This window comes from Apis mellifera, linkage group LG15, assembly GCF_003254395.2.
Source record: "Apis mellifera strain DH4 linkage group LG15, Amel_HAv3.1, whole genome shotgun sequence".
In the NCBI taxonomy this organism is placed as follows: Eukaryota; Metazoa; Arthropoda; class Insecta; order Hymenoptera; family Apidae; genus Apis; species Apis mellifera.
This window is the reverse complement of record NC_037652.1, coordinates 2,480,387-2,497,628: the sequence shown is the minus strand read 5'-3', so window position 1 is coordinate 2,497,628 and position 17,242 is coordinate 2,480,387. Positions and strand designations below refer to the sequence as shown.

The following is a 17,242-nucleotide window of genomic DNA, read 5'->3' as shown; positions in this document are numbered from 1 at the left end:
CAAAATTTCGATACCGGAGGATGGGACGAAACGTTGACTCCTTGAGAATCAGCCAAGGAACTTGATATCGCAAGGTTTTATTTCTGCGATTAAGGCTTGCCTCGTTGCACAATTGCGGCGTTTAAAAATTTTTAAATTAATCTTTTTATTATTTAAAGTTTAAAGAGGAAAGGGAAAGGAGGGATAACGGAAAGTTTAGATTCAATGATGGAGATGTTTTTACATGTCTTTTCAGATGCTCATGCTAGTAGATTGGGAAGATAAAAATTAAAGGAATTAATTTTTCACATATCTAATCGACAAGTTGTGATTGTCACACTTATTATTTCACCGTATTTTCTTTCTTTTTTATCTTTCGATAAGATTCGAAAGTTTAAGCAAATATTATCTCTTGATAAAAATTCTTGATCTTTCTTTTTGATTACTTTGAAATTTCTCGAGAAATTTTGACAAGTTGTTTTTGAATTAAAAAAATTTTTATGATAAGGAAAGTAATTTCTAAACTATAAGATTTTTATTAAATTATTTTTCAAAGAATAATTTTTTTTTTTTATTTTTTTGATTAAAAAGGTATTATTACTTATTAATCTCTTAAATCTTCTTTAAACGAATCAATTTACCTTTTAATAATTCCATGAAAATTGTTATATATTCATTTCTTTTTTTTTTTTATTAAAAAAGATACTTGTAATAAAATATAGTATATTTCTTTGTTTTTACGTTCTTATATGAACATAATATAAATTGTAATATGTAAGAGTTAAGGAGTTTTTTAAAAAACATTTAAAATAAAGAACGTAGTAGATGTACGTGCATAATACTATTTTTGTACTAGTTAGAAAGCTTATAACAAGTTGAAACGACTTCGAAAAATCGTTAACTCGCACATGTGCATTACGTCATTGGTTCATGTAAGAACTGCTAAATGATGATGATTTGTTAGTTTATGAGCCTTTGTTACCATACCAATCATCAATAGAAATGTGATATCTATCTATAATAATGAAATTTTAATCTTTTTTAAACAAGAAATTTTTTTCAAACAAGAAAGATTATTCACACAAGAATAATTTAAAAAAAAAATTTAACATAAACAATTCTCTTTACTGTTTCAAACGTATTTTATAAAAGATTTACATTATCATTTGAAATTACATTGTAAATATATGCATTATTATCCAATGTGCTAAGATACCTTTTGTATCTTCAAAAAACACTTGATAAATCTCATTAACGTACAAAATAAAACTCTCCAACTTTTTGAACCAAAAAGAAACAAGATAAATAGCAGTATAAATCTAGAAGCTTATTTTTCCATCGTTTCAAATGCTTTGAAAGTTTACATTTCGCGATCGTACGTCGCTCAAAATAATCAGAAACCGCTGCTTAAAATTTTATTGCATGTTCATACATTCAAAGCATTTATATTCATGCATTTTATATTTGAATCATATAATTGAATAGCTGTAGATTACATTATTAAGTTAAATTCCTGTAAATTTTTACATACTTCTTACATTTAAAGAAAAAAAACTATCATCAATTATTTTTATATCCAATTTTATCAGATAATTCTGAATCAGAATTAGAGAAAAATTGAAATAAATATTGTATAATATCTGAAGTATATATTGTAAATGTATATAAGTAATATATTGTAAATATTGTATAATATCTGAAGTATTTGCTAAAAAAATTTCAAGATATCATTTTTCTATTTTAATTATTATTTCAGAGAGAAGCTTGTTTGCAAACTAAGCTGTGTATTTACATATTTCAAAAATTCATTTTCCCAATCCTGATCTATGCATGCAATACTCACTCATGAAATCCCAGTTTTTGTTCTTCAGTGAGTTCTATCGTGAGTTTAAAATTTAATATAAATTTTATTACGGCCTTGAGCGTTGCTCCTTCGTCTATGCACGCCAAATCGTCATGAGGGGGAGGGTCAGGTTTTGCTGAATCTCCGGTGTTTATAAACGTTTAATTGTCCATGGCCAACTCATTCGGCAAGCAGTTTAGCTTGCCTATTACGATACACCGCATTGGAAGTACCGGGAAAACTATGCGATCTATTTTCGAGCTTGAGGATTCGCTGTTGTTGGGCGGACATGCTCCGCTCAACTCTTCCTCTTTCGATTCAAAGAAAGCTCGTCTTTCCCCGACTGCTTTCGTCTTTGCCACCCGCGAAAACTGTATGTATTTATAGCCGAGGCTTCAAGGTTCTGGGATAGGAACGATAATAAATATGTTAAATTAGAGAAAAACAGAGATTTGCATAAATATAATTAAAATTAACGATTAACAATTAATTTTAAGATGAAGTAAAATTGATAACTCAAAAAAGGAATTTGTAAATAAATACTATATATACATTCTTCTAAGATCTTAAAATTCTTATTTTAAGATTCACAATTTACCATTTTATTTTGTTTTTTCCTTTTTCCTAGAAATATAAATTATAATTATTATTTTCACATTTGTATTCATAGTTTTTTTAAAAATTGGAAAAGAAAAAAATATCTTTTTCAACGGATAAATTTTGTGATAGTCTGGTAGAGACGGAGTCAAAGTTTCATCTTTAGGGAATGCATCATGCTTCTTTTGTTTTGTTGTATTATCCCTCATATTCATTAGGGATAATTGGATTTTATTTCTCCCTGTTCAACTAATTCCACAAGTGTTCAGAGAACTGATCTCACGAATAAATTTAAATTTGTCGATTTAAATATCAGGTATTATTTACATAATACATATTTCATTTGCCGAGATATATTATATTAAAGTTGTACATTTGTGTGTTAATTTATTATATAATTTGTCAAAATTAAAACTTTTCATGAAATAAAATTAATGATAATATAATATAATATAATATAAAATATTTTTAATTTTAATTCTTTCAAAAAAGAAAATTTCGTAATTTGTTTGTTTTTAATTATCAATTTTTCATACTAATTAATCAATCCAGTTTTAAGTTTTTTTTTGTTTTATAATCTGTATAATAACATTTTTACAATTAATTTAAATTGAATAAAAGCTTTATTTAAATACTAATTGTATAGATTATTTCAAATTATTTAATTTAAGCAAAGAATTAACCAAGACTGTTATTCAATTGAAAGCATTGATGCATCCAATTTTGAAAATAAGTTCGATACAATCTTATTGCATCTTGAAAGTACATGATACTTCGAGAAATGTCGACAGATGTCTCTACAGATCATTTTGCTGCGCCAAAGTTGATAACATAGAGTTCTTTATACAACTTTATTCTTGAACAACAAATCTGAAATATTGAAATAAAAACTATAAATATACAATTAATACATAAATTATATAAATTTTAATAATTATTAATGATTAACATTATAATTACAATTACAATTAATATTATATCAATAATCTTGTTATCTTAACAAACATTAAAATATTAAAAAATAAAGATTGAAAAATTTAATAAATTAATAAACATTTATCTATAAAAATCAAATTTTGTATCATTTTAAATATTTAAGTTTTATTAATACTTTTAATTAATCCAACATAATGATTTTTAATAACTTTATTTTTTTCACGATTATAAGAATATCATTAATTTCGTTATATAAAAATCGGAAGAGAAAATCCTGGAGAGGAAAATTCCACGAAAATCGTTCTCTCTGTGAAATCGAATTGACAATTAAGTATTTAGGATAGCTGCGGGTCGCGTGTCAGGAAGAGTCATCTTCACCAGCATGATCATACGTAAAAACATATGGTTTATATATGGGATTCAAAATAGGTACTCGATGAAACAACTTGTGAAAACAATTTTACAGAGTATTCGACTATTGTTACTTTTGATTAATATTTCAAGAACAATTTATCAATTATATTACTTGATAAAATATTATTGTTATATAGAAATTATAATATTTATATAAAATTATATTCATGCAAACACAAATCATGAAAGTTAGAAAATTTTAGAAAATTTCATAATTACCAAAGTATATGTAAATTGAATTTATCGTAAATAAAATAAATTCTCGTTTCCCCAAATCCACATTTCATTTTATTCTATTTTGATATTGTATTCGAAACCGATTTCAGGGGAGATTAGTCACGTCATTCTTATGCCACATTTCTGGATATGGGCGCAGTTTTCCGTTCCTTTGCACCCAAAATTCCGTGTAATCAGATCTAAAAACGTCCTCGTAAATTCCCACCCGCAGTCCTGTTATATTATTGTAAGTAGATGATCTTATGCGGGATGATATAGAATATAGCGTTTTTAGCCCCCTCTCGTAGTATATATCAGAACCCGAATTTCTCGTTCTCACGAAATATGAGGGCATAGGTCCTCGATTAATTACTCGTCAATGTGAACTACCTTTTGATCGAAGAAATATTTGGATTCGTTTCTCATGAGAATCTGCTTTGATATTTAGTTCTTTTGTCCATTGCTTTGAATAGTTTAATACAATATAGATAGTGTTGTGTACAAAATGAAAATATAATAAATTCACATTTATTTATTACATCTTATTGTACTTAACCTCAATTGTAGAAATATTATAAATTATATTTGTAAATATTTATTTTTGGGAAATTTTATTAAAATATAATAAGTCTTTTGAAAGAAAAAAAGTGCAATTAATATCTGTAGCTGGAAAAAAGATATTTATAGATTTTTTAAACTCATTTTCTTATTTTATATATAAATTGTTTATATGAAAAAAATTTATTCAAATATCATATGTACCATTATATTAGAAAATTTTAATACATGAAATACATAATTTGATAGAATTTTATAGGATAGTTTCAATACATAAATGAAGATATCATTACGAGAAACACCCTGCACGTGAATACAGAACGGGATGACGACGGATGTGACCACGTCGGGTTAATAAGGATGCGACGTCATCGGGCTGCGATGTTACATTTTCTCCTTTGAATCACGATTTCCGAATCTAAAAGTGCAATTAAATGATAGTTTAATTTTCGTTTCCATTAAAAACAATTTAAAAAAAATCTCAACATTATTTTCATTTCACATCATTCATTCACAACAAATTCTAACCTATATTATTCTATAATATTCTTTTGTTCTAATCAATTTTGCGATCTTATATCATTTTATTCGATTTATTCATAATTTTATAATTTTTTAAATAATTTAACATTCTCTAATAGTTCATTTAAATATTTCATTTTATTCTAATCAGTTTAATGATATTGTTCGAATTGTATTGTAATAATTTTTATTACAATACAATGCGCGTGTATAACTTTTCATTTATTTTTATTTTAATTTAATATATTTTATTACAGATATATAATATATATTTTTATACTTTATTATAAATAATATTTTAAATAATATGCTATTATCAAATAAAAGTTGGAAAATTAATTTGATAGATTATTAATAATCTAAGTTACTTAATTCTTTAATATATATTTTATATTTTTCAATTTCCAAAGATCACCTTTTTAAATCTTATAATTAATAATCCAATCAATTTCATACAGTATATATTTCATTCCCCTTAACTTTCAAATTCGACCCTTTATAATATCTTCATCCCATTTATTAATAATCTAATTTAGCTCGTTCTTCACCCTTCAATTCTTCAAATCTTACCCTCTTCAACCACTTAATTTAATTATACATAATTCTACATTCTTTACATATCACTCAACGCCATTAATTCTATTCCCTTGACTAATTTTTTGCTTTATAATTTTTTTTAATAACCGTAATTAAATAAGCTTAAATCTCTTATTCATTATTGTATTAAATAATCAATCCAATCATTCCATTTTTCTCTTTTCTTCCAATTTTTCACTTCTCTTTTAATCTATACATATATATATATATATATCTATTCCACAGGTGTCTCACGCGGGTCAAATGCACCTGTTGCATACATTGAACCCACGTGGCCGTATCCAGATCTGAAAAGAGGAATTCAGTTTGAATCAAATCTCAGGTAGAATCGTATATGGATTTTGAATAGAGAGTGTGTATATCGAAAATTTCCAAGAGCTCTTTGTATCGGCTACCAGTATTCCTCGAAATGCGGCAAGTTTTCATCGTTGGTCATCTTCCTACGCTTTGACGCGTGAAATGTACCAGCATGATATAAAATGACTAATACTGATGATGCCCTAACTACTGAGGGACTGTTGCTCGCTCGCCAACGTTTCCATGAGGGTGAAAAAAAAAAAAAGAAAAAAGAAAGAAAAAAAAAAGAAACGTTTATTGTGATCTCGATCACAATAAGAATCTCGCGACGGTCATGTGGGCACGTTAATTCGTGAACTACGATTGTCATAATTGCCTTCTCTTACAACCATTATCCTGACATCATTGTCATAATTTCTATGGTTTAAGAGAAACTTAAAGAACATAATTAAGATGGAAATTCTTTGCATGGGGATGATTTTGTTTTATTGTTGAATTATGATTGAAATAATCGATTAAGTTTATTAGTATTGGATTTTTCCAATTTTATTAATTTCATATAATATTGAAATTGAAACTTAGCTTCTTCGAAATTTTTAATTATAATAAATTTTTTTCGTAAAAAATATGAATCGATATAAAAATATTCATAGAATATTTGAATTCGAAGCAATTTGCAATATTTCAAAAAATTTATATTATATTATATCGTGAAAAATTGTTAAAAGAAATAGATAAATACTCCTGAACAAGAATTATAATTTATAATTGTAATTTTTTTAATATTCAACTTGTAAGAAATAATATTTTTAATTTTTTTCATAATATGATATAATATAAATTGGAATAAATAAATAATTTAGTAGAAATATTAGCAAAAACGATTCTCTCAATAATTTGTATTATAAAATCTAATTTTCACATAAGATCATATTCAATTAAGTATTTTAAACAATTTACGTATCAAATCAGTCTCATAAAATATTATTCGACTATTCGAGTAGTTATATGTTGCAGACTGTACCCTGGAGGAAGTCCCGAGAATACGGCGATATCAGCGTGAGGAGAGAAACGCAAGCATGGCTGGCAAACAGAGAGCGGAGGTTCCCCGTCGTATTCGCGCAATTACGTCCAATTGAACTAATTTAGACCAATTGACGTTAACAGGCTCAATTGGTCGGCCCTGTCAGCCTGGCCACACGGCAATACTATCCGGTCGGCATACCTACGACGTAAAAAAAAAAAGAGGCTCGCGTGCAAAAAGTCTCTCTCCTCTTCATCTCGTTTCCTTCTGTCGCTCGATCTAAATATATTTTTCAACGGGAGTATCTTTCCCTTTGTCTGCTTCCTATCAACTTGCTCCATTCTCCGCATAAAAATTTATAGATACATATATATATATGGCATGGAAATATCGCATGTCTTTTCTTTATTCTAAAAAAAAAAAAAAAAAGAAATGATAATAAAATAAGGAAAAGTGAGGAAAGGAATAGATTTTAAATTCAAAAAGTAAAAATTGAAAAAATTACAATAATAAATTAATATGAAACAAATTTGAAATGTTTGAAGTGTATTTATATTTGCTTGGTTGATTTTGAATAAATAAAATTTAGATTTAGATTTAAATTAATTAATTAATTAATTTTAAAAAGTAGATTTAAAAAAAATTGAACAAATTGAATAAATTGTTGAAAAATTGATGTACGAAAACATGTAAATAATGAAATATTTACGGGGTGGAATGGTGGTAAGGTGGAAGTTACAACGTTCTCTACTATTGAAAGAGAATACCATCGGAAGGGGAAGAGGTGGAGCCGAGGAACTCCTTCTATTCTGCTAGTGGAGGTAGTGGGAGAGGAACGTATCGTATCTACTTCGTTCTTATCTTTCCACCAGGTTTCTTCCCCTCTCTAGTTACCAATGAAATGGTTGGTGGGAGATAATTATACTATTTTTTCTTTCTTTTGCTACCAATATCCCCCACTTTCCATCTATCTTCTATTTATCTTATGTATTAAATCTTGCGGTTTTTTTGTTACAGAATATGTGTTCTTATTCAATGAAAATTTATTGTTATATAATAATGATGACTTCTTGATTCAATATTTTGAATTGCTTTTATGAATATCGAGTATTAAATACAATTTAATATCATAGGAAGTTTTTTTATTATATATGGATTACATTGATATTTGCAAAGATTTTAATTTTATATTGTCTTCAAAAATATATTCAGGAATATAAAATATATTCATAATATATAAATGTAAGCATAAATCTGAAAAAAATTAATATATCATTTTATAATATTTATAAGTATATGATATAATAATTTTAATTAAATAAAAAAATTTTTTAAAAATTATAATTTCACTGATTTAATTTAATTACATTTAATTAAGTTAAATAAATTTGAATTTAAAATCCATATACGATTATTATAATTATATATATGGATAAATATTAAGAAGTTCTGTAATTTATACCAAAAAAACAAATCAAATTCCTTTTGAAGAAACTATATCACTTATTCACATATATATTTCACTATATAAAATTCTCAATAAGAAAAAATTCTTTCCATCGCACATTTTTTTTAAAATGTTACATTTTATTATCCACGAATGACACTATAAATCGAAAATCGTATATGATTCTTTGATCTTTATTTCGAATTTGGCGCGCGGTGATCTGTCACTTTCACTCAGAGCACGTGTTTCCTGTTTCACGACCATGATAGCGTTTCTGTTCGGCCAGGATCGGCCAACATCGTTTCCCAGACCTCGTGTGCATCAAGAATTGTCCATTTCGTTCAAGAAACTTCAACTTGCATCCAACTTTCATAAGAACTAACCTAAAAGTTGTTTTGGAATCGAATTGCGATAAAACTTGACCGTAAACACATTTCCGTAATTCAAAGATCGAATAAATACAAGACACGAACATTATGATCGAGAAAAAGAGGTCGAAAAGAAAGTCGTACAGAGGGTCAGTGCAGGAGGCGACCCGTTACTGCAGCCTGGTACCACCGGACCTTCACTTATATCGTCTCTCGGCTAATAACGCTAGTAATGTGATATGATTAGCTTAGTTGAGTTCAGTTTAGTTCGTATTCGTTCAATTTAGTGGTTCGCCAGCAAAATCACATCGAGTTAAACCCATTTAGGCCAGTTAAGTTACCGACTTCTCGCTCTTGCGCGCTCGCCGTCATCCTCCCAGCCGGCTGCCTCCTGCATCCGCGGATATCCTGCAAGCATGCGCGCGCGCATTCACCCGCATCCATTCGTCTTCAGTTTCATTTCAGAGGCTAATTGGGTCAGTTAAATCTCGATACAAATAAAATTAAAGAATCTTAGAGTCTGCTACTTGCTCGATAAATTCAATTTGGTTTAAGGTTAGGTTTGAATTACTCTTAAGAATATATATTATGGTAATAAAGAGTGATTGCTTACATCATAAAATATCATCACAAATTATAATATAATTTATGTAGAAATTGGAATAAAAGTTATAAAATTATATTATTGGATGATTTTTATTCTTTACGTTCTATATCCATCACCTTTTATATTAATATCAAATTATATATGAAATATATAATTTCTGTCTGAAAAATGAAATTAACCATTTATGAACACTTTGTCTAATAAACATTTAAGAAAATAAGAAATCGTTCGTTATACAATGCAAATAAACAAAAATGAAATATTAAATTCAATTTCTAATTGTACAATTCTTGCAAATTTATCTCTAATCTATAATTTATCCTAATAGAGAATCATACTTTCATCTAAATTTCTGATAGCTAAATCTTTTTAAAAGATCTCTCTTACCTGTTCGATTAAATTGATGTTTTCTTTCTGTCATTTTCATCCATTCACTGGTTAATCGTGAGTTCGTCAATGCGATAAACAAACTCATTAGATTCGACCAAAACAAGAAGGCTAGTTGCGGGAACGGTGGCGCGATCGGTTCCAAGCGGAGAAACGGAAAAGATGCACCACAAGACTGGTGGGGGAGGAAGTAAAGAGAGTGTCCGCGAGAGTGCAATTAAATCAGCGCGTGACAGGCGCGCGCTCGTGCGCGCTAATTACTGTCGATGAAATTAGCAGTTAATATACGCGTGTACACACGGAATGGGGGTAGTTTGATTGGGCCAATTCGAGGCAATTCCTGGCGATTGCTGGTTTCATTGAGCCTGCGCTTAAGAGCTCAGTGCCACGCTGCCGGTCAACGGACATGGATCTCTTCGAAAGTATAGGAACTCTTACCTTTCTCATTCTTCCGATCGATCATCTTCTTATGAATCGATCGATAATTCCGTTCGACTTCTTGTCTCGATTAAAGTGGATACCGGAAGAGGGATAATCTTGCCGATAATTCGAACGTATGACGGTTAAAATTGCGGGACGATTTGAATTCGTTGGCAGTGCATGGGACGCGATGAAATTATTGTGCATTTGGTACAGGACCTGTGACGCGATGAATGCACGTCGATCATCGCTGAGAGCGCTATGTGATCTCTCGAATCGTTTAATCGAGGTTCAAGGTTTCAGTTCAAGGATTTCTGCGAACGAACAGATATGAAATGGATAACTAATACGGATATGTTTGACTGTGACTGAGGTTAGAATGAAAATAACGTGGAATTTGTGGAAGTTGAACAGATTGATTACAAATTGATAGTGTGTGATATTCAAGATGAATTGAATGGATTATGAGATTATTATAAAGCGCAAAATTTAATTCTAATAGAATTAAATTTTCAGGTAAAGTATAAATAGTTACGTTTACATATGAAATTGGATATTCGAATATTTTTTTTTTTTTTTTTTAATTTGAAGAAGTATAATTATATTATTATATTACAATTATTAATAATATATATTAATCATTTATTATGATTATTTATATCTATTCTATAATTATTCGTTCCTTTACTTTTAATTAATTATGGACAAACTGCCATAATAGTCTAAATAATTCGATACTGCAGAAATTATACTGCAAATAACGTCACGTTCCAAAATACATACGAATATGAACTAGTCCAGTTTTCTTAAAACTTGTAACACATCCTGTGAGAAATTTAAATTTAAATTATATTTTACATTATTATTTTTTTACATTGTTTAAATTAAATTAAACAAATTTTAATAAAAATTATTTTTTCAAAGAGAATTTAATCTTTTACGAAAGATTATACTTTTTAGTATTGTTATGATAAATAAGAACAATCTAAGTATTTAAATATTTCAGAACTTACATTACATTAGTTTTTACAAAATTTGAATTTTAAAAAATATCAATTAAAACAAGAAAATAAAAATAATTAAATAAAAAGATCAAACATAAAATTTATTTCTTTGAAATTTACAAGTTAAAATTAAAATTAATGAAACATATAATAAATTATTATTAATTTTCATTTAGTATCATTGAATTATAATAAATATGAGTGTGCAAAAATTCACAATGAGCGCGTAAAAATTCTAGTCATCGAAGAAGACAACAACAAAAATATAAAAGATAAATTAAAATTAAAATCTAAAATTCTAAAAAGATTCGAATCTAAGTTAAATTTTAACGATCACAATACCAGTTAATGATTGAAATTAAAATTCTCCCAAAACCACTTTTCTGTCCTCTAAACAGCGATCAAGAGTCCATTATTCTCTCCGCCATGATCTCCGTTCCAAGAAATATCGGGGTCGCATTAGGTCAAGCGCAAGGGGTCCATAGTCGAAGTGGAAGCCTCTGATGCACAATTTCCCATCACCACATCTCCTGATCGTGCACAACCCAACCCGCTCCAATTCCCACATACTCCCTCCATACTCGTTAAAAACGTTATCTAAAGCACACTGAGGCGGTGTTCTCCAACCATCGGGGGCGGTCGCAATGATGTGGTTGTGGCATAGCCACGAGACCAACGAGAGAAACCCGACAGAGACATGAACGGACAAGATCAATGAACACTTCTCTCTGTCTTTCTCTCTTGTACATACACACATATATACATATATACCCGATGCAATGAAGAATGACGAAGTGGTTGGTAACATAGACAGAGAAAAGGTAAAGAAAAGAAAGAAAAAGAAAGGAAGAAGTAAAAGAAGAGTAGGAGAAGAGGGGTGGACAGCAAATACTCTCTCTCTCTCTCTCTCTCTCTCTTTCTCTCTGTGCAAAGAGATTAAAAACAGACAGAGACGAAGAGACGAATCTTGTGCAGAATGGAAAGGGAGAAAAAGAGAAAGAAAGAGGAAGAAAAACAGGAGGCACAGCATACCGCGCCCGCATAAAACGGCTGTCCTCTCATGGAGCACGTATGGCATAGTAGGTGCTACAGGATTGGTTGGCTTCCATGTGTGGGGGCGGCCTGACCGGCAACCCGTTGAAAATATAAGCGTGTGTGAGTGTCGGTTGATTAGCCAGAGTCAGAACGGATCGTCGCTTAGTGCGACAGTGTCTGGTTAGTTAAGCAGCTCTTGTTGTTTCGCGCGATCAACTCACCCGTTTGTCGATAGATAAGAAAATTGGGGAAACCCGTGACAATTATATATATATATATATATACATACATATATGTATATACAGATATATTCTTTCATCTTTCTGGATTAATCTTCTTTTTTTTTTCTTCTTCTTTTTTTTTTTTTTTTTTATCGACACCAGTTTTAGATATACTTTAAAGAGATTGTACTCCAAAGTATTCGGTTTCGCTGTTACAATCTGTTCATGTGTCGACGACACAATGCTGGTTCGAGCTCGCTTCGTTAGCTCGAACTAATCAAAATTAATCATAACCCGGGCAACAATTGATCGCAATTGGCTTGGATTCCATTACGGAGGACGCGCGAACGTGCGCGCGCCTTTTTGCATAATTGGCCAGCCGGATTGTTGGAGGTCTTGACGAAGAAGAAACCGAGAGAATCGGTAGCAATAATAAAGAGAGCAGGAAGTGAATGGAAATTGAAATCACCGTTGATCCACGTAATTTATTGCAATCGGGGTAACGACGCGAGAGGACAAGGAATGAATTTAATTGGAAGAATTTGAAAGAAAGTAATACTATTTGCCAGTAATAAGAAGAAATATTCTTTTGGGCTCTTTAAATTTTAAAACAAAAGAAGGAAGGAAGGAAGGACGATTGAAGAAATATCGAAAGAGAAGAAATATGTGATCAGAAGGAAGAAAAGTTTGTGTCGATTCGCTGTGATTCAAGAAATGAAATATTGAAAATTGAAACTGTTGAAAAAAAAAAAAAAAAGATACAAATTATATATCGAAGATCGAAAGAAAAAGTATTATTATGTATTTATTAACGCGAAGAAAATCTACTTGACTCTAGTGGAACCATGTGCCTAAATTAAAATTCTAAAAATAGAAGAATTTGTTGCTTTTTTAATATCGGAAGAATAATCTAAAATTAAAGAATTCTTAGAAGACAAATTAATTCTTAAATTCTAAAAGGATATTTCAATTAATTAAAAAAAAAAAAAAAAAAAAAATGGACGGAGGTCCTTTCGACGATCCGATCTTCTCTGATTTCGGCGGCCGGGGAGGTTCCGGGGTTCACAGTATTCAAGTGATGCTCGGTCTTCACGGTGGACACCACGGTAGCGATTTAATGCCCACTGGAGGCCATCTTCACAAATTGGATTCTTCGAACAGCCCACCGCCTCATCATCAAACGTCTCATCATCATCTGCAACAACAACAACAGCAACAACAGAAAGAGCTGAAAGAATTGGAATTGGCCGGGATGTATGCTCCTCTTCCTCAGACGCAGGATGTTACCACTTCGACGTCTACCGCCGCGACCCCGACCTCAACGACATTGCAACAGGGCCTTCAGCTTGGAAATGCTTTGAAAAGGAAGCCGGAGGATCCAATGAATACTCTTGCTCCAGGTTGGTATTGTACGCTAAAAGAAAGTTTTATTTAAAATCTTAGAATCTTCATGTGTTCACCGATTAATTAAAAATAATAGCAATCATCAATAGTAGAGTTCATCAATTTGTAAAATAATAATAAATGTAAATGTATCGATACATCATATATGAAGATAAATAAGATATAAATTAATTTAGCATTTCTTTCATTTTTATTATACATTTCTTTATATATAGTATACTTATAATCATACATTTTGATATTTGTTAAATTATAAGTGTAAAGTTTATGTTTATTAAAATTTAATTTTATTCACAATCTTTTTTTATTTTAATTTTAATTTTATTAATATATTTTGTGACTTAAAAAATTATTATATTATATTTTGTGTATAAAAAAAATTTATAAGATTAGGATCTTTATTAGAAATATTGTAATCTATATTTGAATTTATTAGTTCATATGATAAAAAATTCAGAACATATATTATATACTTACTAATATTATATTATTTAATATCGTATTTAATATCATTTTAATTTTGTTTTTGTATAGATAATTAAGATTATTTAATTGCTTTTGACAAAATTTCCTTTAAATTATTAATGTTTTGTAAATGTTATTTTCTAACTTTATTTTCAATTTAATATATTTTTACAGTTAGTAGCGAACCACAACCAGCTAAGAAAGATTCCAAGAAAAAAACCGACAACAATGGAATCAAAAAGAAGAAAACTAGGTATTTATTTATTTTTTTTATTTTCTTTTTTTAGTAATATTTAAAAAATATTATTTAATCTGCTTAAAATTAAGTTTCTTTTGTAAATTAGAAAGTGAATATTGTTATTATGCCATAAATTTTAGATTTTTCAATATCGATCACATTTCATTGAATAATTAATTTGAAATTTTAATTGTCTATATTCTCATTTGTCAAATATTTCAATTTTCATTTTGAAAACTGATTATTTCAGAACGACATTTACCGCTTATCAATTGGAAGAATTAGAAAGAGCATTCGAACGTGCGCCATATCCTGATGTTTTTGCACGAGAAGAACTTGCTCTAAAACTCGCGTTATCAGAGTCAAGAGTTCAAGTATGGTTTCAAAATCGGCGTGCAAAATGGCGAAAGAGGGAACCTCCGCGTAAAACCGCTGGTTATGGCATGGCTGCTGGTTCAGCAAGCCCTGGTTTATCAGGTAATTACAATAAAAATGCCAACTTAAAACTTATTTACAAACTTGTTTTTCATTATTTCTTTATTTTTAATATCACAATTCTTTCTTTCATTTTTAAAATAAAATTAAATTTATTGATTTCTGATTAAAAATCACACACATGTATATATTTGAATAGATATATTGATATAATTAATGTTAATTATATTTCAAATAGATATTATAAAATTTGCAGAAAAGATTTCTATTATATTATAAGATTGATTAAAAATTATATTATATATTGTTCAATATCTTGTAATTACTTTCAAAAATATTGGTAAAATTATTTTAATTCTTACAAATCTAATAATTCGTTCTCATATTTCTATTAGGATCATTTACTTCGCTGAACAATACTCTTAATCCATTCGCCTCGCCGACAACAGCGACAGCACCACCGGATGCCTGGGCATATTCTCCAGCTTACGATTTGGCACCGCATCTAAATCTACTTAGCCCATCTAACTCTCCATACTCAACCTCCTTTGGTGGACCGAGCAACAACGGATCGGCATACTCGTACGCGACAATGCTTCCACAACACGATGCCTCGTTATTTTCCACACCATCAGGCAATACAATGCGCGTGCACCAAGACTACATGAATGCTAGTAACAGTCCACCACCACCTCTAACTCGTAACGACTATCAGACTATGGTAACTACCCACTCACCACCCACTCATCTGACCAATTCCATGTCCGAGGAAGAACATCAACAGAATAAGCAATTGGATTATGTCAGTGGTCTTAGTCCAGCGGATAAATATCAGCACGAGCAACCTGATTACACTCAACAACAGCAGCAGCAGCAACAACAACAACAACAAGATCAAAAACAAGAATATGGAATGCACTCACCACAAGGACGTCAAGGAATGAAAGAGCAAGTGATGGTGAAGAGCGAACCAACTAGTCAAAACTATGTGCAGTTGCCTCCTTTTCTGAACTGACTCGAAACCTCCGGTCTAGATTTGCTCTAGAACAACTGGTGGTTCCGATTTGGAATAAGTTTTCCTTGGCAAAGGAATATTAAGTTCATGATAAGATTGTATCTGAATGTGCTTGCTGATTTTCCATCTTTGAATTTCTTTTATTTGAGCTAAAATGAAAATAAAATCGAAGGCTTTGTTTTAATTAGAGTTATAATTTTTTATTTTAAAAATAAAAAAAAGTTTTTTGAATGTTATTTTTATTTATAAATTTTATTTGTATTAATCGTAAATGTATCGATTCTCTTTAATACAATTTTTCATACTGTATCATGTAGATTTAAACAATTAATGAGATTAATTGGAATTATTCTCTTGGAAAGTTTAATGTTAAGAATATGATAATAATTAATTTGTTTCAATAAGAAAATAATAATAAAAAAAAAAAAAACACGTTATAATAAAATACGTTAATAACACGTTATAACAAACGAACGTGTAAAAAAAAGAAAATATTTTAGAAAATTAATTGAATAAGAGCATTCCAGTGCCTTAAAAATATAGGTTTGAGGTGTGAGTACTTTTGTATTATTTGCCCTTTTTTCAAAATTATTAAATAAAATTGAATAAGAAGTTTATTTTATAATGTATATCAAATATATGCATATCTGTATATACATGTATATAAAAAAATATAAAACACCTGAATTTATAAAATTTTATACAAGAATATTTCAGAAATTTTGTATTCTATTTTCCTTTTTATTATGTTTAAAAATAATTGCATCTAAATGCAACTTAAAAATTAAAATATGTAATCATTCATTTAATAATGATGTGTCTTAAATAAATAACAATTTATTATAATTTCATACATTAATTTGTTCATTGGAAATAATTGTATGTGAATATAATTTTTAATAAATATTCAAAATAGAAATATTTAATATTATAATGTTATATTATTATTTTTTTTTATTTCAATAAAATATATATATTATTAATAATAAATTTATTATAACAAATATAGAATAAAATATTAAAATATATATATAATCATTAAATATATCTAAACATATAAACAAATTTTAAAGTTTCATAAGGAAAATTTTAAGCTGCTTAGAAAGATAGTACTTTAACTTATTTTATGTAGTATTTTAGTATTTTATATATATATAGTGCATTAATAAAGTTTGGTTTTCTAATGTTTAAATTTTGTTTATTAAAATTTTTC

The 17,242-nt window shown here is 28.9% G+C and overlaps 1 protein-coding gene and 1 long non-coding RNA gene across 6 annotated transcripts; one reads left to right on the top strand and one right to left on the bottom strand.

The window, feature by feature from the left end:
- Positions 1 to 4,735: 4,735 nt before the first annotated feature.
- Positions 4,736 to 10,032, bottom strand: LOC107965599. 4 transcript variants are annotated; one of them, XR_001705680.2, is made up of 4 exons: positions 8,446 to 9,352; positions 6,984 to 7,184; positions 5,481 to 5,949; positions 4,736 to 4,961 (listed from the first exon to the last, which is right to left on the bottom strand). It is a non-coding gene; the product is annotated as an uncharacterized LOC107965599 (long non-coding RNA). The 4 variants fall into 4 exon arrangements; XR_001705678.2 differs by lacking the exon at positions 6,984 to 7,184 and adding an exon at positions 9,793 to 10,032 and having other exon boundaries at positions 4,738 to 4,961; positions 8,446 to 9,206; XR_001705677.2 differs by lacking the exon at positions 6,984 to 7,184 and having other exon boundaries at positions 8,446 to 9,342.
- Positions 10,033 to 10,178: 146 nt separating this feature from the next.
- On the top strand, positions 10,179 to 16,646 carry LOC410151 (retinal homeobox protein Rx2). Of its 2 annotated transcripts, none has more exons than XM_393635.6 (5): positions 10,179 to 10,728; positions 12,635 to 13,872; positions 14,516 to 14,594; positions 14,830 to 15,056; positions 15,410 to 16,646. In XM_393635.6, the coding sequence occupies exons 2-5, from the start codon at positions 13,470 to 13,472 to the stop codon at positions 16,027 to 16,029; spliced, it is 1,329 nt and encodes a 442-aa protein (XP_393635.1). In that variant the 5' UTR covers positions 10,179 to 10,728; positions 12,635 to 13,469; the 3' UTR covers positions 16,030 to 16,646. The 2 variants fall into 2 exon arrangements, with proteins under 2 accessions (XP_393635.1, XP_006559250.1); XM_006559187.2 differs by having other exon boundaries at positions 11,615 to 13,872.
- The last annotated feature ends 596 nt before the right edge of the window (positions 16,647 to 17,242 follow it).

Excerpts from the sequence above, each read along its gene's own strand:
- LOC410151 (XM_393635.6), top strand. The coding sequence starts at position 13,470 with ATGGACGGAGGTCCTTTCGACGATCCGATCTTCTCTGATTTCGGCGGC. Across the intron at positions 13,873-14,515 it reads AATGAATACTCTTGCTCCAG|TTAGTAGCGAACCACAACCA; the intron begins GTTGGTATTGTA and ends ATATTTTTACAG. Across the intron at positions 14,595-14,829 it reads ATCAAAAAGAAGAAAACTAG|AACGACATTTACCGCTTATC; the intron begins GTATTTATTTAT and ends TGATTATTTCAG.